Source organism: Apaloderma vittatum, unplaced genomic scaffold (assembly GCF_000703405.1).
Source record: "Apaloderma vittatum isolate BGI_N311 unplaced genomic scaffold, ASM70340v1 scaffold108, whole genome shotgun sequence".
In the NCBI taxonomy this organism is placed as follows: Eukaryota; Metazoa; Chordata; class Aves; order Trogoniformes; family Trogonidae; genus Apaloderma; species Apaloderma vittatum.
In genome coordinates this window covers 40606-64864 of record NW_009728789.1, presented here as the reverse complement: position 1 = coordinate 64864, position 24259 = coordinate 40606, and the positions used below count along the sequence as shown (strand labels likewise).

At 40.6% G+C, this 24259-nt stretch overlaps 1 protein-coding gene across 3 annotated transcripts in view; it reads right to left on the bottom strand.

Annotated features, from left to right (window-relative positions):
* The window catches only part of NCOR1 (nuclear receptor corepressor 1), a 51951-nt gene that overhangs the window by 1018 nt on the left and 26674 nt on the right, over positions 1-24259 (bottom strand). The window contains exons 19-45 of one of the 3 annotated variants that reach the window (XM_009874175.1): positions 23401-23959; positions 21657-21786; positions 21154-21349; positions 17503-17663; positions 17232-17352; positions 17028-17129; positions 16414-16511; positions 15413-15581; positions 14718-14858; positions 13266-13349; positions 12463-12719; positions 11776-12136; positions 11020-11244; positions 10282-10491; positions 9192-9341; positions 8612-8643; positions 8476-8563; positions 7890-8055; positions 7482-7618; positions 6550-6678; positions 5831-5988; positions 5362-5585; positions 4805-4942; positions 3407-3549; positions 2125-2178; positions 832-1053; positions 82-261 (exon numbers count right to left, since the gene is read on the bottom strand). In XM_009874175.1, the coding sequence (XP_009872477.1) occupies positions 82-261; positions 832-1053; positions 2125-2178; positions 3407-3549; positions 4805-4942; positions 5362-5585; positions 5831-5988; positions 6550-6678; positions 7482-7618; positions 7890-8055; positions 8476-8563; positions 8612-8643; positions 9192-9341; positions 10282-10491; positions 11020-11244; positions 11776-12136; positions 12463-12719; positions 13266-13349; positions 14718-14858; positions 15413-15581; positions 16414-16511; positions 17028-17129; positions 17232-17352; positions 17503-17663; positions 21154-21349; positions 21657-21786; positions 23401-23959 (4635 nt within the window). Of the gene's footprint in view, positions 1-81; positions 262-831; positions 1054-2124; positions 2179-3406; positions 3550-4804; positions 4943-5361; positions 5586-5830; positions 5989-6549; positions 6679-7121; positions 7619-7889; positions 8056-8475; positions 8564-8611; positions 8644-9191; positions 9342-10281; positions 10492-11019; positions 11245-11775; positions 12137-12462; positions 12720-13265; positions 13350-14717; positions 14859-15412; positions 15582-16413; positions 16512-17027; positions 17130-17231; positions 17353-17502; positions 17664-21153; positions 21350-21656; positions 21787-23400; positions 23960-24259 lie in introns of all 3 variants that reach the window. The other 2 variants (XM_009874173.1, XM_009874174.1) reach the window with 2 other exon arrangements.

Genomic DNA, 24259 nt, shown 5'->3' with positions numbered 1-24259 from the left:
ATTTTTACAGTATGTCTACAGATGACCTTTCTCCAGATACCACATCTGGTTCGCTAAGTTCAAAAGAAACCCATTTCTCACCTGTTGATGAAGGCCTGTCTTCCCAGGCCCACACTGGAGTCTGTCTGTGGTAATCCCCTTCTGAATGTACAGATGAGACAGAAGAAGGTCTTTCGGTTCCCAAATATCCCTGTCCAGGAATTGGAGACTTTGACTTCCTACTATTTGACTTGCCGATCAGCTTCTGCTTGCTGACTCCCCCTCCTGGAAAAAGACGGGACAGATTTTACAAAAATGTTAACGCTGCATTTTAGCCTGTTTCTCTAAATTATCACGTAGCAGCAAACAGGAGTTTGACACTGGTGCCTTCTGGAATGCTGATGTACTACAATTTGTGACTGTAGAGGCCAGTCTTCTTACATAATATTACTAGAAAATCCCTACTCTTATCACAACAGAGTTATATTCAGTTCAGGCTGGCTCCATTGTCACGTGTTCCTTACAGGTGATGTGCTACACGTGCATTTTCAAACCACTGAGAAGCTTCAGGTATCTAATACACCCTGTTATCTCTTCCATGTTTCATCAGTGCTGTTGTTCTCCAACAAATACTGGCTAAAGCTCCTGGAGTCACCAAGCATCATTTTCAAAGCCAGGACCACTAGAAGGAATGGAAACACCATCTCTTATCACTTCCAGAGGAAAGATAGTGACACCAAGTTTACTCAAACTCTTCATCTGTGGGTTGTGGGGTTTTTTGGTGTTTTTTTTTTCTGTTTGTTTTGGTTTTTTTTTAAGACCGTGAAATATGCAGGAGTTGCAGTACCTCACCTGAATTTGGTGATGGATTAGCTTCTTCCCTACGCGTCTCATTACTTGCTGCTACTGGAGCATTGGAACTACCAGGTGCTACTGCAATAGATTGTGACATTACTACTCCATGCTCCTCACTCTTGTCATCAAAGTTTCCCATCAATGCTTTCCTAATAATGTCTTCCAGACCCAGATTACTGGCAGGATCTGCAAAGGAATGACCCCTAGAACTCACTGCACCTAGGAGATAAAAAGAAAACATAAATGGAAAGGTGGGAGGGGCAGCAAAAACATTTGAAGAAATTACAAAGGGATGTGGGGAGAGATTTGAGAGGCAGAAAAGTGGAGAAAGAAACCCAAAGATTAGATTTTTTTTTTTTAAAGCACAGCTACGTGCTCCAAAACAGCTACAAGTCAGACACACCAGCAAGCACTGAAGAGCTACATCAGTAATGTCACAGTGTCACACACTTTGCAAGACGGCAAATTTTACTGTTTTGTTGTGTTGGTTTTTTTTAAAATAGCAAAGGAAGCTGAGCCTGCTGATTGTGAGAGCATATTAAGTAAAACCTCCAGCTATTAATCAGTTGTAAGAGAAGAGACCAGAAGAATATTTCACTCATTAATAATCCATTCTGATTTGTCTGGTCAAGTGCGATACGTGGCAAATATTTATTCCAAAAGCTTGTTGCCATCTGAATTAACGTAGATCAGTACTCTGTCCACTTAGAAGGCAGAAGAACTCTACCAGAAGGGGCAACAACTGGCCAAAATAATGTAAAATCGATCTGTGGTACAACTCAACATTCAGCTATAGCAGTTCTTATCGCCCAGTGTGCAGTTCAATTCTCTGCCTCACTTGCCTCTTTAACACAGTAAAAGCATGGATTAAATTTGATTTCCTCATCTCACAGAAATTCGGTGCAGTTTATGAATTTATCACAGGGAAAAAAGATCATCTAAGCATTTTAAACTGCATTTGATAACTAAGCTCGGGTTTTGTTAAACTACACAACAGTTACATCGTATTTATACGAGATACTAACCCATGTCATTACTTCTACCTTGGTGTAAGATTTGCAGATGACAAAAATAAATCATTCTTGCTTAAGTTTCCATTGAAATATTTTCTAGAACTTCCTTTGGTCATTTTGCTTTTCTCTACAATACAGATAACAAGTTTTCCTGTAGGCTATTACCTTTTAAATTTTCATCATCTTCCTCATTTACTAGACTCCCAAAGCGCATAAATGAAAGATACTATTTTACTTTTTCTGAAACATATGTTGTTTCTATTACTGAAAAACTTACCTGAGGTAGTGACTGCTGGCAAATTGAATATTTCAGTCCCTGGCTGAGCAGTTGCTGCAATTAAAACACAACATTTTACTGAGTTTTTCAGTACTGACGATCACTATAAGTGATCGCTACTAGTCCTAACACACAAGGTATAATTACTTTTGAAGTACTTTCAGCACTTAGTTTTTTCTTTGTCAGTGTTCTAAAGATGAATGTGCACCTACATCTTCTCAGGAAGATGATCTCTACCAGGGTAAAACTATATCATCGTGGCTAACCTTCTTTGAAAGATGTTACTTCAGGGAGCAGACTGACTTTTTGAAAATACAAAGCTGCATTTGATTTGCTAAATACAAATTCTAATATATGAAACTACAGGCCGAGTATTTGTATGCATTCAAAAATAAATGGTGATGACTTTAGAGTGGCTAAACCACTCCTTCCCCCACAGTACCTATATTATGTCCAATTTGAGAATAAATATTTTAAACTGTAACACTGAATTCCATATGTAAATGAAAAGATTACTGGCCACAATGGAAGGTGTGCTTGTGTGCCAAGCACGCACGTGAAGTGTCCAACAGGGCGAAATCTATCGGGCTCACAATGGGGATCCAATAACGATTCTGCAGCCCTTACAGCCTTGTTATCAGAATGAGATTAACTTGTTGCTCAGTGCAAGAACATTTACTCTCTATTAGGTACCGAGTTCACAAAGAGCCTACGCTCTCACTACTGATAATTTTGATGCAAAGTTCTGTTAAGGTTACTAGGAGAAAAATAAAAATTTAGTTCTAGTATCATATTCCATCATGTCAGTATCCATTACTGAAACTATATTTTAATATGACTTTTTAGTAGCCGTAAGTGCCAAGAAAACACAAAACATTCAGTGTCAAGATACCGTTCCAAAAAGGAAAATGCATAAAAGTTAATGTTGATACAAAGCGAGCTACAGACACAAAGTTAACTAGAATAATGTCAGGTTTTAACAACTCTTAATTGTTTTTTCTACAGTCTTCAGAAGCCATTTTCATCTCAAACTAAGCATTAAAAAGCTTAAACCTGACAGTCTTACATACATCAGCATTAAAAAAGGGAAAAATAAAAGGGGGGGGAAAATCTAACAATCTTCCAGTTCTTTCATCCTAAATTATCATCTATGTGTTTTGTATTTGTAAATTTATATTCATTAATTTGTTACTTGAGACATATTTAGGTTAGGACATCTGTGGATAGCAGTCACATAAAGCTTAAGCTGGAAAAAGTCAGTGAAAAGGCAAGTCCTGCATACCCATGTCAGAGTCACCTCCACCAGATGAGTTCAGCTTTCGAAATATCTCCTGTTTCTTGGATTTTACCATGGGTGAAGTGTTCTCAAGTTTGGTGAAAAACGAAGGCAGGTAGCTTATACTACCTGGAGAGCGAGAGTCAGTCCTGCCAAGACCAACATGTGTCAAAGAAAGAGAACATTTTTCAAGAGGTACATTTAAATCTTTCCAAAAGCAGTCAGGCAGAAACCGCCAACATTCACAGGAGCTTTAAGACTCTTTCCTGAGCCTGTTTTTCGGGCACTAGACAAGTCTAACGACTGTTTGAGAACATCTGCTTTATCCAGGGAACAGGGTTTAAGAGACTACAGCTCACAGAAAAAGTGACTCCAGGGTAGACTTCACTGTCTGTGCTGCGGAGTGGTCCAGAGATGATGCTCTTACAATTATCTCAGGGGTGCCCACTTGTGCCTTACAACCTTCATGCTGGCTGATGGTTAAATTGCAAATTGCCAGGTGCAAAAATGTTTGAGCTAGAAGCCCAAAATACTCATCCTAGCTGCTCCTCCTGTCTCCAGTCTTAACACGCTTGTTCCCAGGATGCCACTAAAGAGGATGTATTTCTTTTTTTAATCTGCTCACCCACTCCATCACACATGGTCCAAGCAAATAAGTTATTTCAGGCATTCTTAGAAGCCAGGTAAAACAACCTTATGGACTAGAACCTGGCTCAGGAGCTGCCAGTTAGCCATCCTTGCTCTATGGCACAAATTCAGAGCGGGATTCATATTCTGTATTTCATACCCCTTATCAATTTTACATTCACAGTAGCCAGTGCACTTTCTGCATGTAATTTCTGTCAGATTGGTGTAAAAAATCTGCCCTGGGAAGTAGGGCTGCCTGATGCATGGACCTCCTGACACCTCACCTTCACGCACCCTGGAAATTAACCTCCTTAGCTTAGTGACATTTCATGTGATAAGCTGTTCCAGCATCATGACTGTTGGAAGCCTGGATTGCTCCACACTGCACCAGGATACTATCTAGGAAACTCAGCAGGCAGGACAAGCCTGAATCATTGAATAAAAATTGTAGAAGTGGACCTTCCTCAAAAACCACTTCATTTTTATAGAACAGGCACCCAGAAGCAGTTTTGTTATGTTTTCTGTCAGATATTACATAGAACACACTGTTTGAGCCAAGAAACTTAAGACAGAGCACGCACAGATGACGTTTCACTCAGGCTTCCCAAAGCATCTCCCAAGAAGCAAGTTTTGAATGCAAATGCAAAAGGATTAACAGTGATTAACAACTTGCCTGTGACACCAGAGGAAGATTGCTTAATCCGCTCTTTAATAAAAGATACTGTTTGCAGGACAAAGATCCAGAATAATGTTTTCAGAATTCAGTTTTACACGTACCTCTGTTCAGTAGGCTCAGTTCTTTGGGAAAGCAAAATAACATTTTCCTGTTTCTCATGTACAACCGGGACCTGAGGTGGCGAGATTGGCTCATAGGGCTCTGAAGAGACATGACTCCTCTCTGGAGATTTTCCAGGTCTACATTCATAATTCAGAGACAGATAAGTGCTCTTAATGCATGTAAAGCAGTAGGTAACACATGTAATTGCATTCCAGTTGTTATATAATGACTCAAGTCTAGTTATACATGATACACATTTTAGCGATCTCAAAAAGATGACTTTGAATTGTCCATAACAACTCTGCTAAGTTCCAAGTAATTAAACATCTTCACCCCTCTAAAAACTGGAAATTAAGCAAAAGAAGTGAATGAAAACAGTTATAACCATGTTATGCAACCAACTAATTGCTAAAAACAGCGCAAGGCAGACGTTGCCTAAAAAAAGACCAAAAGATACCTCTACTTCTGATCTACACCAAGATTACTGGGCTATGTTTTAAAAAAATCCCACCTAGACGTTAATTAAATTTCCAGTTAAAGTGCATACATGTATTACCTTCCCCTGGACTTGTCAGAGAGGTTTTCAGGTGACACTCTGGCACCTGGCCGCTGATGGTGGACAGACTGTGACTGTGACTCAGGGCTGTAGCGATTTGATGTCTTTGCCCGGGTAGAAACAGGCGTTGGAGCAGGGGTGGAATTCTGGAATGTAGTGGTGGGAGGCTGCAAAGAGGCCTGAGAAGCTGCTTGGTTTCTAGCAAAGTCTTGTGTAATAATTTGCTGATCGCGGCCAAAAAAAATAGGAGAGAGATCTTGGTCAGACATTGGCCAGAATCTATGTATTCATGAACTAGATGAATATGAGACCAATTGCAACAAAAGAGATGATTAAATGTTCAGACATATTATTGTATAATAATATCGTATAATAATCACAAAATTTGGTATTATGTTCCAAATCACGTGTTTTCATCTTCAAAAATATAACTTTTCACATCTGAGAATGGACATGAAAATAAACCTACACAGATGTGATCAGCAAGGGTGATAAGTCGATGGGTCCTGGGCACATGTGCCATCCCTTCTGCTTGGGAAGAGGGAGGTGGAGGTTGCTGGGGTGAAGGGGGTTCCTGTTGTGTCCTATAGCGGTGAATCGGCCCCTCATATTGCCTGTTTGGGTCATCTGGTTGAAGAAGAAAAGGTCAGTCTGTTAAGATGGTATTGCTGAAGCTTCAAGGTTTGAAAGTTCTGTGTTTATAAATTGAAAGAAGAAGTGTCTGCATTAGATCTCAGGGAGCCTGTAACCACCTTCTTCCCCTTCATATCTAGGCCCTACAATTTCAAATAGACGAGTAAAGCTTCACTCCACAATGCAAGTGAATTTCAGCTCATTTCTCACCTGCAAACTGTACTGTAACAGTTTCAGCTTTACAACAGGTCAAAAACTGTGGACATCAACACTGATACACAGTAATTTTAACGAATATATTGAAAACAAATTTCTTACTAAATCGACTACACTGTAACGTAAAGGAGCTCTTTTTAATGCCAAGTGTCAATTCCAATACATTTAGTCTAGTTTTCCCACACACAACAACATACTTTTAACAAAAATTTCTGAAAAGAATGTAGTAAGCAGTCACCTAAAGACTCCCCAGATATTTTAACTTTATTATAAGTTCATGGAGCTGGTAAATACAAGCAAGATAATTCTGAGAATATTTGCATATGCAGATAAACTTACTCTCTGCCTGGCTTGGTTTAGGTGTCTCCTGTTGATAGGGCTGTAGCTTTTCTTGAGCAGGTACAGGTGAATTTGCAGGGCTAATCACCTCAATGGCATCTCCAGGAGCTTCATACCGGTGGGAGGATACTGAGTATCAAGCAAAGGTTGCGGAATAAGGTGTAAATAGCACAGAAGATTTTTGTTGCCAATACATAATGACACCAGCACTTCCACTAAAATCACACCAGCGAAATGGAATTCAAAACACTGTCTTTTTCTTATGAGAACCATGGCGATACAAAGACTTCCACAAAACAGTGTTCCAATGTAAATCAAATAATTTCAGGTTTCCTCACCTCTGATAAGATCACTCTTATTATCTTACATTTCATGTTTCAAATAAAGCAAGCAACTCTGATTTTGCAAGAATCTTGAGTCACTATATGCAAAATATGTTATTTGTCTATGAAGTTTCTACTGTGCAGAGCTGACTATTTTATCATCGAACATCAGAATCATTTCACATCTTATTCTTTCCCCAAAAGGCTAAGAGAGACAGCAAAGAAGTAGATAGTTACTAAGATACGTACAACTACTGGAAGAATCTGAACTTTGAGAGCCCCTATCTCGTGCATCCTTGTCTGAAGCAATCTGTCGAGTGATGATCACATCTATGAAGTTAGCAGCAGTAATTGTGGTCTTTCCTCGAGTTCTCAGCTCTTCCTCGTACCTGGATTTAGGAGGAGGCCCTTTCTCTTTACCAGCCTCTGAATAGACTACTGATGAAGGCTGTCCCTGGGACTTGCCACCAGAAAAATTTGCAGATGTATAGGGACACTGGACAGGCCTCTTTTCTACCTCCAGTGTCTTCTGTTCCATCTGCTGCTGCTCAGTAACCACAGCTGACCGGCGCCCCATATTTTCTTCTATCCTGGTTCCTTCGTGCTTGTTTTCTTTTGCTTTGGAAACTTCCATCTGAGGAGCAGAGGCTGCAGCATCTACTAGTGCTGCAAGGGCATCAGCAGCAGTATTGTAACGGGAAGCTGGTAACCCTTGAGTAATGGAGGGAGCTCCAGGAGTGAGCTGCCTGTTGGCAAACATTGAATACTCTGGATTATATCACATGAAAAAAAAGAACTAGAGCCATATCAAGTGTACAACAAAGCAAAGCTTTTGTGACATTAATTTCTATACAAACTGGATCGGGGAAAACACATTGGATTAGTTCCGATAAATCCAAGAACAATCAGATAATGGTATATTCTCATTTTGTAGTATTTTCCTCAAGCTAAATGCACCCTTTAACAGGGTGAAATAGTAGAACAGATACCTCTGCAACAGTAACTTATAACACATACATGATACGTAGCTGGGCAGCAGGATCCAAAGGTGTGATTACACTTGTCCCATTGGTTCCTTGAAAAATACTCGGCCTTTGCTGCAGGATGTTCTCCTGGCTTCTAACTGAAGGGGATGGGGATCGAACATATCCATGGCTGCCAGGTCTGCCAGGCTGCTCTGTACCTGCAGAACATAGAGCACAGGGGAATAAAGTTGAAAAAAAAATTAAAAAAATCAGTCTTATAACAAGGCAGAACTATGTATCCGTGCTGTCTCCACCACTCTAGGTGTGACCGTAGGTATTAAAGGTTTAAATCATAGCATTCTGTTTACAATGCTCTAAATGACAGGCAAGTTGTGCCAGTGGTAACTGGGAGTTGCATCACTCTGCAGTGCTGTGAGAGAAAGATCAAGAGGCCTGGTACTTGCAGAAGTGGCACTTATGACCAGCACTGTTGGGTAACAGGAACTTGCTAAAGGGCAGACTCAAACCAAACCGTATATTGTGCTGTTAATAAGCTGCACGTTGCTAACAGCGGCTATGGAAAACGAGCAGTTACAGTCTGCAAGACAACCGATCCAAACGCAGCAATCAGCACTCACCTGGTCGAAGATAAAGCTCAGCAGGAACTGTAGCTATTCTCTCCCGCTCTCGCTCTCGTTCTCTTTCCCGCTCTCGCTCACGTTCCCTCTCCCTTTCCCGTTCCTTCTCCCTCTCCCGTTCCCTTTCAGCATTTGCAGCTGCAGAAGCTGCCAGGTGTGTAGGGTGTCCTGGAAGATCCACGAGATAAAATGAATTAGCAAAAAGAGACACTAAAGTTACACGCAATTTGATGGAAATACTTTCCAATATATTCTGTCATCCACCTAGATCAAAGTTCCCCAAATATGTTTTCATTCTACTCAAGGCTATGCACTTACCTAGGAAGACAAAAGCTTAGCACACAGTGACTGCAAAATGCTCAGGAACTTTCTGAATAAAGTGGTTTCTATACCATTAGAAACTAGACAGCTGATAGACCTAAATTCCACACTTCAACACATGTAATATGAGGTTAGTGAAATCATGATTAAATGAGTATAAATAAAGACCTGACAGAATGTGACCACTTCTGAATCTGTCCTCACTCCTTCAGCTACAAATGTAATGATAAAGGATACCATTAAGAAAACCTTTACTATTCAAGCCAGAACTGCATGCAAAAAGCACTACCTGAGAAAACATCAAAATGTGACATAAATAAAAAGTAAATAAAGACGGTCAATTATCTCAGCATGTCAGACAATTAAAGACATCACCGAACCCTAAGAGCTCTCACCTGGTGACAGCGAAGCAGGATTGTAAGGCCTGGGAGGGAACGTGAGCTGGGTACCAGGGATATACGTAATCCTCTCCATGGGTGGTGTGCTTGTTCCTCCAGGGTGAGGCACTAAGATAGTGGGAGCCATATTGTTCAGGTCAATAATTCCTGTTAGGAGACAACACACAAGAATGGCCATTAAAGGACAGACCAATGCCCATGGCATTCCGTATTCTGTTTGCTGGTAACAGTGGAAAAATACAAGAATAAGGCAAGTGCAGAACTATATTCCAGTTAGTTATACTCACTTAGATCTGACAATCAGCAATTTAGGAACATACTAAGTCAGGATGTGCACTCCTTTACCTGCCCTTTGGAAAAACACACTTCATCTCTACTCAACAATCCCATCTTTTAGCAGAATGATCTTACCGGACATCACTGCCTTTTCCAGACCTTCTGTATTCACAAAATGCAATGTAATGCTGAAATGCACAGGTCTCACTGGAACTCCGATAGAACTTCCCCTACTATGAAACCCACTGACCCTTTCTTTTCCAAGCAATTAAAACACTACAAGGTCTTATGTCTCATCCCCAAGACAATTAGGCCTACCAGCCTAATTCTCTCATGTTTGCTGTCTTCCATTCCACCAATAACTGAACAAAACTGATTTAAGCGATAGACAGATCATCGTACCAAGTAAGCAAGCTGGCAGATTGACTATTTCCTGTCAGGTCTGTAACTCCTGGGGGAATTCAGGATTCGGAACTATTCATTTCACTATTTTGTTCTAAGACTGCTTAACATTTCAATGTGAAAGAGTTCTTCAAACTCACGACGCATAAAAAAAATAAATCTCCATCACAGAAATAAAAAATTCTCCACAGTGAACAGTCGCAAAGAAGCTGCTGGTTTTTTTGTAATGGCCTTATCTTCTAAAGCATTACTTCTGAGTTCTGATGATTTATCAGTTCCTACAGCTTCTTTGCCAAGTTTCTTCCTTCTCATGAATCTGGAAGTAACTAGTTCATTTGGTTTCATTAATTGTTCCACACTGCATATCCAAAACACACTTAGGAGAACATCAGAAAAACCACAGGCATACCTCTTGCTCCTGCATACGGCAGAGCTAAAGTTTGCTCTCTGGGAGATAACCCTCTCGTTACATCAGGACGTAAATTGACTTGCATCTGCTGTGAGGTAATGTAGTCATTTAGGATTGTCTGTCGTGTATTCTCCATGGCGTAAAGCTGATACTGACTTGGGTAGCCTGGGGTGGGTGAGAGCTGTCTTTGGAACAGGTAAGCAGCAGCAGCTGAGGGTGAAGGAGTTAAAAAAAATTTAGGAAGCAGTACAGGGGATACTGAACAGAGATTTCAGACGCTTATATATCTACAATGAGAAGTGCTATCAATTCTCTCTACTCACTGCCAAATGAATTAAAAAAGCATTTTAATACTGATGTTTTATTGAATTTAGGCACTGTATACAGGCAGAAAAAACTAAGTAAATCCAGATTAGAGATATGCATTAGAGAGGCAACTTGATTAAAAATATAAATCCTGAAGTTTTGAGGATGTAAAGGGCTGAAGGTTAAAAGGAGGTTAAAATACTTCACAAAAGTGGACTAATGGATAGGTTAAAAGGAAATCTACAGTATTTAATATCATCCCTCTGTAAGAATGAATCACAGTCCTGAACAAAGGGTTCCTGGTTACACTTCAATTCCACAGCATCTTCCACATCCTTCTTTGACAGCTTTCCTGAAAGCTTGTAACATTTTTCTGGGCATCAAGGCATACAATGCTTTTAAAACTAATACAGACAATGCAAATGTATTTACCAGGATCCAGAGCCCTGTGAAATGGCATAGCAGGATCTAAATGAGGAGGGAGGTGACTCCTATAGACTTCAGGAGTTGCTCCTCTGTGATGCGGGTCAAAAGGACTGTGAGCCACGACAGGATCAACCCCCGGGACCGGAGATTTTGCTGGCACGCTCTCCCTCTGCGTCGGAGTAAGGGTGTTTTTCCTTTCGTGATTTACTGGCTTCCCAGAAGATATTCCAGCTAAAAGCAATGAAAACCCCAAATTAATAAAATGCAAACTTTTCTACACGAAAATTCAGCTCCAAGTATACACTGGCTCCCAAGGAATGTTCTAGAGGATGCTGCAATCTGATACAAACACGTCACAGAGAATGTTTTACATCACAAACTATTTCTGTTGAAAAATCCTAAAACTAAAATTGCGTACACCTCACCATATCATCTTCCTCATCTAGATACCTCCATAATTCAGAAATGGCTTCTGCCCTTAAAACATTACCCTTTCAGGTAACACTTTTGATGTGACCCATATCAAATATAAATTGAAACTGAATTGCTTTCCCAACCTACATGATATAATATGGCAAAAATTTGATTTTCTTGTTTCAATTAACAGCTTACAGACTTCTAAAATTCCTTTGAGTCACCCTCAAAATGGAGAGAAGCCATTAAAACAAAATATAGCAGAATGGATTACAGAAAACAGTTTAAAAGTAAGTCTAGAATTAAATTATTAAAACTGGTTTCTTACTCTGGATAGGAATAACATACCCTCACTAACTCTATTCATCATAGGTGAACTCCGGGACATGGGACTCTGATAGTTCACAGGTGTTCTCCGAGCATTGGTATCATCATAAATCCCAGGGCTCAGCTGTGATTTGGGAGTTTCATGAAGAGTTGACCTGAGAACAGAGGGACCAGAGCTGACTACTGACGTGTGACGGGAACGTACGGCATCCCCGGTCTTCACATCTTCATATTTTCCTCGCTCCACCACCTTCACGTTTTCTGGCACCATTTCCAGCTGAGGCATTCCACGGGGTAACTTGCTTGGTCCAGTGATTAAAGATTTTACATTGTGTTTGATGGCAGACTGGCCAGAGTTGCTTTCATATTTTATGGGTGTGCCCTGAAAAGTAGAAAAACATCAGGTGAAGTTATCCTGCTGATGTTCCACTCGTGCTAAAAGACCCCTCACGTGGCTGACACCACATTAGCATAGAATATAGCTGGATCTTGGTGATTACTTGTCAGTTCTCTCACATTTATCTGCAAGCGTGCTCCCTACAAGGGATTTTTCCAGCACACAGAAAATATTCTTAAGCTTTGTAACTTGGGAGTTTGCTCAGAACAAACCACTCTCCCGCTATTTGTCATTATTCAGATATCCTGAATTGACTCACTACTGAGTCTGTAAAGCCACTATATGAGTCTAGCAGTGCTTTTTATATTTACCTGAGATATGGAGCCTTCTATGATTGGCCTGGTCGTCTGCACCATCTCAGGAGTCTTGCGACTCTCCTGGCTTAAGAGGTCTTGTCTTGGGATTTCATGGATGGAACGACCCATTTCTTTTATGGTGGTGACTCCGTCGTACGGTTTCCCCTTAGTAATGGCTCCTTCAAATGTCCTTATGGGAGGTGACTCCCTCTTAATCTGTTTAGGGTATTTCAAGCCTTCTTCAAAACTTTCTGCTGTTGCTCTTGGTGTGCCTTTTATAGAAAGAAAGATTAACATTATTGGTATGAATAATTATCAAGTTCCTTTTCTCAATTATCAAGTTCCTTTTCTCACAAACATTAACTAACTACATGTCATAGTTCTAGAACTTTGGTTTGCTACAGTCTATAATAACACATTCTGGAGACTAAAAAGTTGCCACGAAAATAATATTCAAATGAAAAATATTCAATTTATTATTGAAAGCATCCCAAGTTACTTCAGATGCTGAAATAAAAGGAAAAAACATACATCTTCGGAGGTCTAGGGAATTTATTTTTTTTTAATGAACACTAACAAGTGCTAGTTCCCAAGCTTCACATTAAAAAAGCCTATTTTCCAAAAGAAATGCTACGTTTACACACTAGCTTTGTATACAGCATGTCAGAAAGCTGCTGATTTAGGCGCCGACAACATGTTTAATAAAATAAGCTCCACTTTTAACACAGCTACCGTTGTTAATAACAGTTTTAAGATTCAGAGACGCGGATTTTTGAGGATGTAATTAAAGCCTGCCTTCTGATCTTGCAATACTTTACCTTGCATTATAGAGCCAGACAACACTGTTCTCTCTTTTAGTTCAGCATGGGGGCTACCCCTAGGCAGTGCACGGCATATTAAACCTGAAATTAAAATGAACATAATTTTGAGAATTAAACAAGTTTTCAAAGAAAAAAAAAACAAACCACCACCAAACACCCCAAAACAAAAAACCCCTCCTCCTTATCTACATTACAGATTGTATCTCTATCAGGGTAGCACCCAGAGGGCCTAGCCTCAGTAAGCTAAGCACTGTATCAACATGTTATAAACACCATCCTGCCCTAAGAAAATAACCTTTCAGTTGGAGTATTCATGCTATTACATTGTTGCAAGTTTTAACATATTAAGAGAACACAGGGGAATTTTTTATAATTAACTCTTATCCCCAAAGCAGTTACTGCTTCTCTTAAGCTCCAGTTTCCTTACCTAGTAAAGAAAGGTGTTAATGATAGGAAGTGGAACAAAAAGAAAAAAAAAAATCCCAAAATATACCTTGGCATCCTTCAAATTTATCAAACTTCATACTGAATCATCTGGCAAGAACTGAATTTACTGTTCCTACAGTATGAATCTAAATCAACTCCCCAAAGAATTATTAATTTTCCATAGTTTGAGGACATAAAATGTGTTGGAGTGAGCACAGAAGTATCAGAGCACCTTTTCTTATGCCCAGAATTGTTCTATGATTCCACGATATGCCGAATGCATCAGCAACTTAAAGGCAACACTGAATTTCTACATACGGTCTAGAAACCTCCTATTCATATTGTTCCATCTGATGCAAATGCATGCAAAATAGCCTTTAAGGGCTCCCCAAAGATCGGACAAAATGCACTTAAGGAGCACGGCTCCATAGTTCAGGCACGAAATACTTTCTTGTGTTCGCATTCTTCAAAATAAGAAAAGTTATATTACGGCCTGACTTGACCTTTGCAGGCTTAGTTTTGACTACAGTTGATTAAACCAAAACAATACTAGGGATGCCCTGAAGCAGGATACAGCAGCTGTGCAAGCCTTCTGCTTGGCGTGCCTCAGGAATGCAAAAGGTCACACCAACGTGTTTCCAAGTTACTCTGCCACGGCTGCGAGCAGTATTTGCCCAGCGGGCGTGCTCGGGGAGTCCAGGCGAGCCTCAGTGTCCTTTCAGCTCCTCCACAACCCGCTGGGACTGTGAAAAGTCACAGTTACGTGTGTCAGCTCCTGCGAGCAGTAAGTGCTCGCTCAGCTGCCTGCAGTTATGGTAACACGCCAGCAAACATCAAGGAAAACTAGTATCTACTCCAGTTGTACTGCCAGCACGCCCTAATTTAGTGGTTATCACACGGATACGGTTAGTGGTGTGAGATTGAAATCTACTTTCTCTGTTAGTCTGCTCCATAAAATAACTAAATACTCTGGCATCAATGCAAAAGGTTTGGATAAAACACCTTGGAAGCAGCTGGTTTTACCTTCCAGCGGCGCAGACACTGGAGACTCCCGCATTGACATTCCTTGCTTGATATTTCCTTCCATTGTATCATAACTTCTCTTCAAACCAATTTCATGAGCAGTTCTTGGGCTCCTTGTTCCTTCACGAACATTTTTAATAGCTGGCAAAGTTTACAAGAGCATGGTTAGGAAAAGCGGACAATTTAAAAAAAATAAGACACGAGCACTGTATTTAGTGAGACCACAACTCACCAATACTTTTGTGACACAACTTCAATATAGTATTGTAACATTACATCTCAGCCTTAAAGTTTGTTCAGTTACTTCTTTATCAGTATTTCAATGGAAGCTCAAAGTTAAATAATATATTCCATTTTATTTCAATACAGGTAATTTTAAATTTGGTTGTTCAGCCTTTCAAAAAAACCCAATATTCCACAACAAACTGGAAATAAATGGCACAGAAATTAAACAGTTCAATTATATTTTAAATACATAGTGCAGGAGGCTCTTCAGAACACAGCCGTGATTTCTGGACCACTCGAATTCTCATACCCTCAAAACCACACACAGGTCAGGGCTTCTTCCAGACAGCACCCCAGTGCCTGAGGTTCACACCCCCCCACCTGGGAGCAGACACACTTCAGCAATGGACTATAAACGCAGAACCTGCTGCAGCCTTGACTTTGACCAAATAGGATATGGAAATACTCACTATCGTAAGATAAAATATGCCCACTTTTGCCTTCATAGATAACGTGGCCTTTGGCTGAAGCTTCTTCTCTGCATTTTTCCGGGCTGCTGTCTTCTGTAGCCAGCCGGGTGATAGTTCCTTTCAATAATGCATCCGCTGCTATGCCAGACTGGGACAGAGCTGGTGTACCCTGCATTTAAAGCAACCAAACACAATTCAGAATGTGTATTTATTTAAAGAGACTAGGGAGCAGTGAAGGGAAAAAAAGAAAAAACAAGCCTCAGATAATTTTTTAGATCTAGAAAGCCAACTACTTTATCAACCAGTATGGCTTAAACTTCTGCCTCTGTTATCAGACATTTAACCCGAATATCAGCAATAGTATTTGCAGGTAATTCATGACCTTGTTAAAAAAATAGAGAAATAAAATTAGAGTACAATATTACAAAAGTATTTCATAACCTAGAACACCTGCCCTGTAATACTAAATGTAGTGGGAAGAAAGCAGATACTGCACACTTGGTGATGCCATTAGGTTTTATTTCTAGTGAAAGTAATGAAACCCCCCTTCTCAGACGAGAAATGTTCTTACTGCTCTCTAGAACTATAGATCCCAAATCAACCAAAACAGTAGCATTAAAAAAAAAAAAAATTAGACAAAAGGACTTAATTTATCTTTTTGTGCTTCAAATAGCACCCATACAAGACCGGTTACAGTTGATTTTCATATTCAAACTGAAGCGTGATGCTATTTTCAGGGAAGTTGCTAATAAGCCTTCAGCTGGGCACACCAAGGGCTGTGGTGGTTTTATTTAAGAAGTTTAAAGACACACATACATGAAGATGAAATCATGGTAATGCCGACTCCAGCAATAGCAGGATATGAGCACTGGATTGTATCAACACTTCTTATTCGAGGCAGTTCCTACTCCGTGATATTAATTCATGTTTTCATACACACATTCACGGTGATAGTTCAAATATGTTGTCTCGCTACAGCCTCCCCGGACAGGGGAAAATACCTGAGTTATGGAGCCTCTCAAAGAAGGAATGGTCTCAACAGAAACTTTACTGGTTGGAGTTCCTCGTGTTATACTTCCCTCCTGTATGGTTGCGGTACCTGATTTGAAATAATAAGACATCCTGATAAATATTGGAATACAAAAGGTAGCTACTGAGCTTGAAATAATTAAAAACTCCAGTGAGAAGTGTTAATTTACATTAAAATACATGGAAAATTTCCCTTTAACAGTGTGTATCTGAGGCAGTTAAACTATTTCCTCTTTTACCATAGTCTTTTACAGACTAAAAGTCTTTCACAGCACATGAAACCTTTAATTCATGGTACCCAAGTTTTTTTTCTTTGATGTATTTGGATATTTCATATGTATTGCTCTGCAAATGGTCTAGTGAACAACTTAATTTTTAAATTGGCATGTCTTGAAACAAATGTTTTTAAATGAGATACTCAGACAAGAGGAGCTAGCTACAAATACACATGCCTTAGAAAACTTGGAGCAGATTAATCATAAAATACTTTAAAAATAACACTTCAACAATTTGAGCTCTAGAAGTTAATTCTGACGGTTTTCTCAGGCTTTGATAAAAGTTTCTTCATCTGTATGACTTCCTTTACCTCGAACCACACTTTCATGTTGTGCCCTGACCAGCAGTCCCTCAGGTTGAGAATTCTGGCTTCTGGGAGAGAATTCTTCTTGTTTGATATAGGGCAGGGAAGCTATTCAGAAGGAGAAAAAGAAAATTGTTTGGATTTTCTCCCCTTTAATTATGAGTCATTAAACAGTCTCTATAAAACATATGTCAGCTTTGCTTTTCTTACCAGATTTGGCTGACTCCTGCTGCCTTGGCAGCCCGAGAGAGATAGAACCCACTGAGGGCTTTGCAGTTTCTTGGGTGTAAGAAGCTTGGCTATGGGATGTTAAGTAAGTGCCAGGTGTTCCCTGAAACAACAAATATACGTTGATTCTTGTTTCCAGAATGAAGATTCACATCTGTGTTTAATGGAAAAAGCTAATGCTCTATCATCCTGTCTTAAAACACTGCAAAGTACACGGATGTAAGCACAGATTCTCTAACAGTAATTCTCTTACTTGTGAGATTGAGCCTCCCATGATGAAGGAAGGTTTTTCGGATGGCACACTCGTTTTGGAGGAGGGAATGAGCGGTGGCGGTGGTCTAGTAGGTCTGGTTGTTGGAAGGCGGACTCCTTCGGGTATGTTGGTTATTACTTGGTGAGGTGCTGGCTGGAGAACTTGGGAGGGGGAAATTGTGCATTAAACATTACAGCCTGGTTCAGCTCTACTAGTTGTTAGAGAGACAAGAAAAACAGAGATAGCACAGTTCATCTGACAATTCCTGATGGGAACTGCCTCGCAACACCCAAAAGCTAGCTAGCTGTGTTTACAGCTCTGAAAACTACCTCCAAGTGTATGTTATGCACAGAAACTGATGGATACTAGCTACCCTTGCATCAGTGTTTAAAAAGAAATAGCAAAAGCTGCCCTGTAGAATCACAGACTCTGAAAACTAAGCTTTTAAAATAGCAGTCCAGGGTACATTCAAGTTTTTTGTTGTTTTTAAAGAAAGTTTTTATTCATTAAACGGATGCAGCTGAGTCAAGTATAATGTAAGCTTCCTTATTTTGTCTTTTTATAGCATGACATTATACTCTGAAGGGAAAAGCAGTAATTCAAGCTTCAGAATTAAGATTTATAAAACATTCAGACTATAACATTAGGCATTTATAGTCGGAAATTATTGCCAAGGATAGCAGCAGTTCTCTCTTTTCCTCAATTCCCTCCTTCACACGAAAGGCCACCCACCTACATGACCGTGCTTGTATTAAGCTGAAAGACTCCTGATGACTTGGTCCCTATGCTGTTCTAACACCTTTCAGATCATCCTATCGCCATAAAAAATACATGCTATGCAGCTGATGCAGCAATAAAGAAAAATACCACCTCGCTGGGGCTAGAAAAATACCAAGCACCTATTTCCATGCACACACAGAATATAACCCATTTTCTTCTTTCGTTAATTCAACCACATTCAGAGAACAATTCCATACTATGCCGAGTCATAAAAGTCCAGCTTGCAAAGGAAGACTACACATTGCTATGACACGTAACAAAACATTTACCTGGTGGGACGCTATAACGAGCTGCATTCATTTCAGGCTGGGGAGAGGCTTTATTGACTTCTCTGGGGGAGAGCCTGTACGGTGACGCCGACCTTGTCACCGTAGTTTGCACTTGTGCGTCCTGTTCCATCGCTCGCTTGACCTCAGCGTAAGGCATATAGGCCACTGGTTTTCCTGTGGTTGAAGTTACCAGAAAAAAAAAAAAAGAACTTTACATCAGAAATTCAAGTCAAAAGGTCGGGTTTACAGGACAGTTCTAACAAAGGGTCTACTCCAATGTCAGAGGTACTCATCAGGTACAAATGCCTCAGAAAACAGTGTTAAGGTAGAACTTGGTTTATTATGTTCTTACGTCTTATCCAAAGCTTTCAAAAAATTCCTCATACTTTCTATATGTGAAAAACACTATTGGTCCTTTACATTAAAGCTCTATTAATGAAAAGGATTTCATTTAAAGAATATTCCTTTCCAAATCCTATGCGCCAGCCAGGTTTATGTGCAAGTTCACCCAGACTTACAAGCCAATCTCACTGGACAAAGAGCCTCCCTTCCTTGTTTGCTTTGCCCAGAGAAGTTACAGATTCAATTGTAAATACAATATTGCCCATCAATGGTGTTGAAAGGGAATATATATTTTCAAAGCATTTAGGAAATTAAAAATCCAGTACCAGAACTTCAGAAATTCCTTTTCTTTGGCAATGGAAGACTTAAGTATCCAAAATTATGAGCCAGAACAAGTCTACTGCAGCTGTAAAGTTGTATCTTTAACTTCCATAGTCAAAGAAGGATGGCACTAACCATACCCTAACAGCTTTCTAGAGGATCTTTACTATATTATTTCAGTAAAGTACTGTGTGGGTTTTCCTAAGCCAATTTAACAACAGGCTCTTTAGTTGGACAAGGTGCCCCACAATGCCGGCAGGGTTCTAACGCATGCAGTGCCCAGTTTTTAAACAGTCTGTGGGCTCTCTGCTGCTCACAGCGACGGGTGGACAAGCTCACGTGCACAGCCTGTCTTAGGAAGCGGCTGTTGTCATGATCTGATGAAATCTCAGCCCCTTCCAGTTTTCAGGTTAAGTCGTCCAGGCTTGTAGAATCCATTTACATGAACCATGTTATCCCTCCTCTCTGTCTGCCTCCACAACCACCTTGATCACCGCTGGCAGAGATCTCGCCCCAGAACTTTCCCACACTTCGTAACACCGTGCTGCTCAGGCCAAGAGTTATTCAAGTAGTGCTTCAGTTAAATAGAGCTTCTAAGTAACCCCAGACTTTCCACCTAAAGAACCAACTTGCAAAAACCACAGTCTTGTCTTCCCCTACACAAACCTACAAGCTCCCTTCTCACTATTTTAACAGGCGAAAAATTGGTTATGTTTCTTTACTTTGGTAAAAGTAATTAAGGTGAAGTATTTTCATAACATAATTTAAAATGATTATGTATATTAAATATAAACTGTTTGAGTTTCAAACAACATGAGTTTATGTTACTGATACTTTGGAGACAACAGAAACAATGCACAAGAAACTAAGAAGGTAGATTTATGCCAACTGTGATGGTACCTCTGACACTGTAACTTTCAGTGCATTAATCTCACTCTGTTTCCCTGTACAGTTTGTGGACCCATCCCTTTTCTACTAAAGAAAGTTGAGGTAAAAGTTACACACTCAGTAGAGAACTGGGCCTCCTGTAGGATATGTTTTTCTTGCACACACACAAAAAGCTATGCTGTTAGTAATGTGCAAGCTGTTGGAAAAATTAAAATAATTTCCGTTCAAAGAATGAAAATATAGCCGATACGCACACAGAGAAAGCATAATATGGATGTCTAATGAAAGCTACCAAATGCCTCCTTTGGCTCTTACGCAGCAATCTGGATAAGGTAACATATACACACTGCCCATCTGAATCACTGTCCTGTAACGGCGACAGACACATCCTTACTTTGTCACCCTGACACCTTCTGTGAGCACTTTTAGTCTCGTCTTGTACTGAGGGTCATACTAGAGCCATACTCAGGAAACACAGGTCCAGATCACAGCGTTCCATTAAAATCCTGCCTCCAAGTATCCTCTACAGACACAAAACCAACCAACCATCATATTCCCAAGAGAATGAACCTTTCACACAGCTCTTGTGCAGACAGACAGGCTGGAGTGTGACAGTGCTACCAAACCTTTGTGCCCCGCTCCAGGGCTCAATGTCCATGCATGTACTTCAGTGCTGTAAAACACTCCTTTTAACTGTTCTCATCCTCCCTTACCAATTCTCTCCTGTTTTCACTTTGAGCCTCTGAAAGGGGCTCCCCCAGAAGCTGCAGTTATCTGGGTCCTCTCACCTAATCTTTCTGAATCTCTCCTTGTAGGAACAACCTGGTTTTGGAACCATTTTTTCTGCCTTATCTAAAGGGGCTACAAAGTGGTTCTCCAACACTGTAACTACAGCAGGATCTCTGTAGTAGAGAGGTTCCTTCACTCAAGCACCCTCAGAAACCAATAGTTAATTTTCAGGATGTTACACTTTCATTCTTAAATAAGGCAGCAGGGTAACATGTGGACATAAAACGCGGGGTTATTTCCACGCTGGGTGTGAAGCATTTACCTTCCCACTCAACATTAGGGCTCTTGGAAGTGCCACAAGGGCTTACAGCACTTCGATACTCCATGTCCAGCTGCTCTTGCCTCTGGCGTTGCTCCTCCAGCAGCGCTGACTCGTGCATGGCTTTAATGTGCCGTTGATACAGCGCGTAACCACTCACCGGTGTTCCAACGGGGACAGTGCAGGGACTGCAAGAAACCTACACCAAGGGGAAGGCACAAACATCAGGCATATCAACAAAGACACCTATTGAAGTAACTACATCGCTCAATGCCTCCACTGCAGTGCTGCAGCCTAGCTGTGAGTGTTTCAGATGGTCCACACTGGTTTTTAACTTGTTACCTTTGTATTTGCTTGTCCTTAACTTACTTTCCATCTCAAAAGTGTAACAACAAAGCAAATTATGTATTTCTTCATTTGTTTTACCACTTTTTGTCACCCTAGTGTTGCAACTAGTTTTAGGGACAACAGATACTCCTTCAAAGATCACTTAAAACTTCCCATACCATAGGTGGGATGACAGCAGCTCGGTGGTGAAGCTGTTGCAGGTCCATTTGCCCTTGCTTTATCGTGGATGATACCAGTATTGACCCAGTAGGATTTAAAAGGGACGGCTTTGACTCCCTGCTGAAGATACTGGAAAAAAGAGATAGAAGGAAGGAAGAATATCACCAAAAAGACCAAGATTAAACATCTTACAGGCAAAAGTATGCCTCCTCTCAACTTCAAACAAGCCAACTCAGTTAACACACTGGACAAACAGCTGAAAAATCAGAATTGTGTTGTGCTTTGTCCCGTGACCCATCTAATAGAATAGGCAACAGATGCTGTTGTACTTTTATAATACACAGAAATACCAAAAGAAAGCGGTCAGGATCTCCAGCACCAGCAATTCACGTATGCAGTTTCTACATGCACAGTATGCCAGAAGGCAACCTTCTTCTTACAGAATACTTTCCAGAAAATTAGACAGAATGCACTAGATATATTTAGCCCCCGGGAAATAAATAAACAGTAGTATACAACAGACTACTTCCACACAGAGGGCTAATACATTTGTGAAGTGACAAGCGAGTGCAGAAACACCACCAGCTGCACTGCTCCCAAGACCACGCGCAGAGCAGTGACACTGGATACTTCTGACATTTACCACCTATCCTTGGTCCTGCGTGTATATTAAGATCACTGAGAGGGAGGGAGCATTGGCTCTGGTGCTACGTTATGGTCGCACAGGCATTGCTCTAACAGAATCCTAAAAAGACTCCAAGTACGAGCAGTGGTGTCAGTCACCCTGCAAAAGATAAACGGCTCCAAAGACGTGTGGCATTATCCACTCAAACCCCTTATACCCAGGTGGGTGAGCCACAGCGCTCAGGGCCAGGCTCCCAGGAACGAGGAAGTCTGCGTGAAGACATCGGACAGGTTGCAGAAAGAGATCATCCATCTATTTCTCAGGACACCTGCCCATTAATTTAAGGACATGAACTGGTAAGAGTCAGAAACACTTCCACTGCTCTAAAAACCTTCAAGAGATTCATTTCTACTGATCTACATAACACGGTTCAATGATGGTAATTGGGTACAGAGCTCTAGGGGTTATACAAGCAAATAAACATGAAATATTAAAGGGTAACTAAAATATCAATATTTTACGTGCCTAGATTTTTATTAGAGCAAGTTTCATCTCCTATTCAAAGATATGTTCAGGCTATTCAAGGAGCTTTGGATGCATTCTACTAAACTGAGTTTGTGAGAGCATGAATCAATAACTCCATCTCCAAATTTATGGCTCTACATTCATAGAATCATAGAATTGTCTGGGTTGGAAGGGACCTGAAAGATCACGCAATTCCAACCCCCTGCCATGGGCAGGGACATCACCCACTAGATCAGGTTGCTCAGAGCTGCATCCAGCCTGGCCTTAAAAACTTCCAGGGATGGGGCTGCCACCCCCTCTCTGGGCAACCTGTGCCAGTGTCTCACCACCCTCACGGGGAAGAACTTCTTGGAAAGCCCACGTACTATTCCACACTAACCAATCACACTGAAAAAATACTACAAATTTACTTCAGAATGTATAATTTGTTCTTGAGTATTCTGTAAAAGCAACAAACTTACAAAACCAAACTAAAGCAAAGTAGTTCAGTACAGATCCAGCCACACAATCGCTGTTGAGTTTCTTAGGGAATAGATATGGGCATTTAGAAAGCTTCTCACATTAACTTTTGAACGCTAACCAACTAAACTCACCCTTGTCTGTCAGGTTCTCCATCAACTTCCTCATCAGCGCTGCAGGTGGCACTCGAATCATTATCTGAATGGGATTCTTGTCTTGATGTATTAACTTGTTGTGACAGACTATAGTCCATTTCCTCTGGTTCTGACTTCTCCTTGGGTTTCTCCATCTCTCTCTCTTTGGTATCACTCTCTATTTTCACTTGAATATTCTCTGGTAGCCTCATTTCAGTCTCTACAGGTTCTACTTTGGTATGCACTGGAAGAGTAATCACAGGCTTGGCTTCAACTGGATGGCTTCTACTGTCAACCTCCATTGGCTCTTCTGTCTCGTTATTTATTTCCTCCTTAACCTGTGGCTCAGGGTTCTGACTTTCAGCTGTTGATACACTTTCGGCTGTTAAGGAGGGAGATGTGCTGGTTGCAGGTTTATTAACTGTAGATTCCGGTTCTGCTGTTGCCTCAGTGGTTACTTTCGAAGCAGCACTCTCAGATGGAGTTTCTTCACTTGGTTTTGCAGCTTCTGCTGGAGTTGGAGACGGAGCACTTTCTGTATCAGAACTATTTTCAGCACCTGGAAAGAAATAAACACCCAAACCTTTTGGCATAAAGGTTTAATGCCAATGAAATTAGCTAGGCTTGGTGAACGGCTTCTTTAGAATAATCTGCTGACCCAAAACAAGACAATTGCCCTGAAGAATTGACTCACAATGGAAGAGTAACCAAAAACCCAGCAGATATAGGTTAAAGTGGGAGACTGGAATTATAAAAGTAAGACTACCTAGCTAGCTCTGATCTTACAGAGAGCCTGCCAAGTAAACTCTTGTGCATCTGTCAGAGACCTGGTACCTTCCATATATGATGCACCTTTATT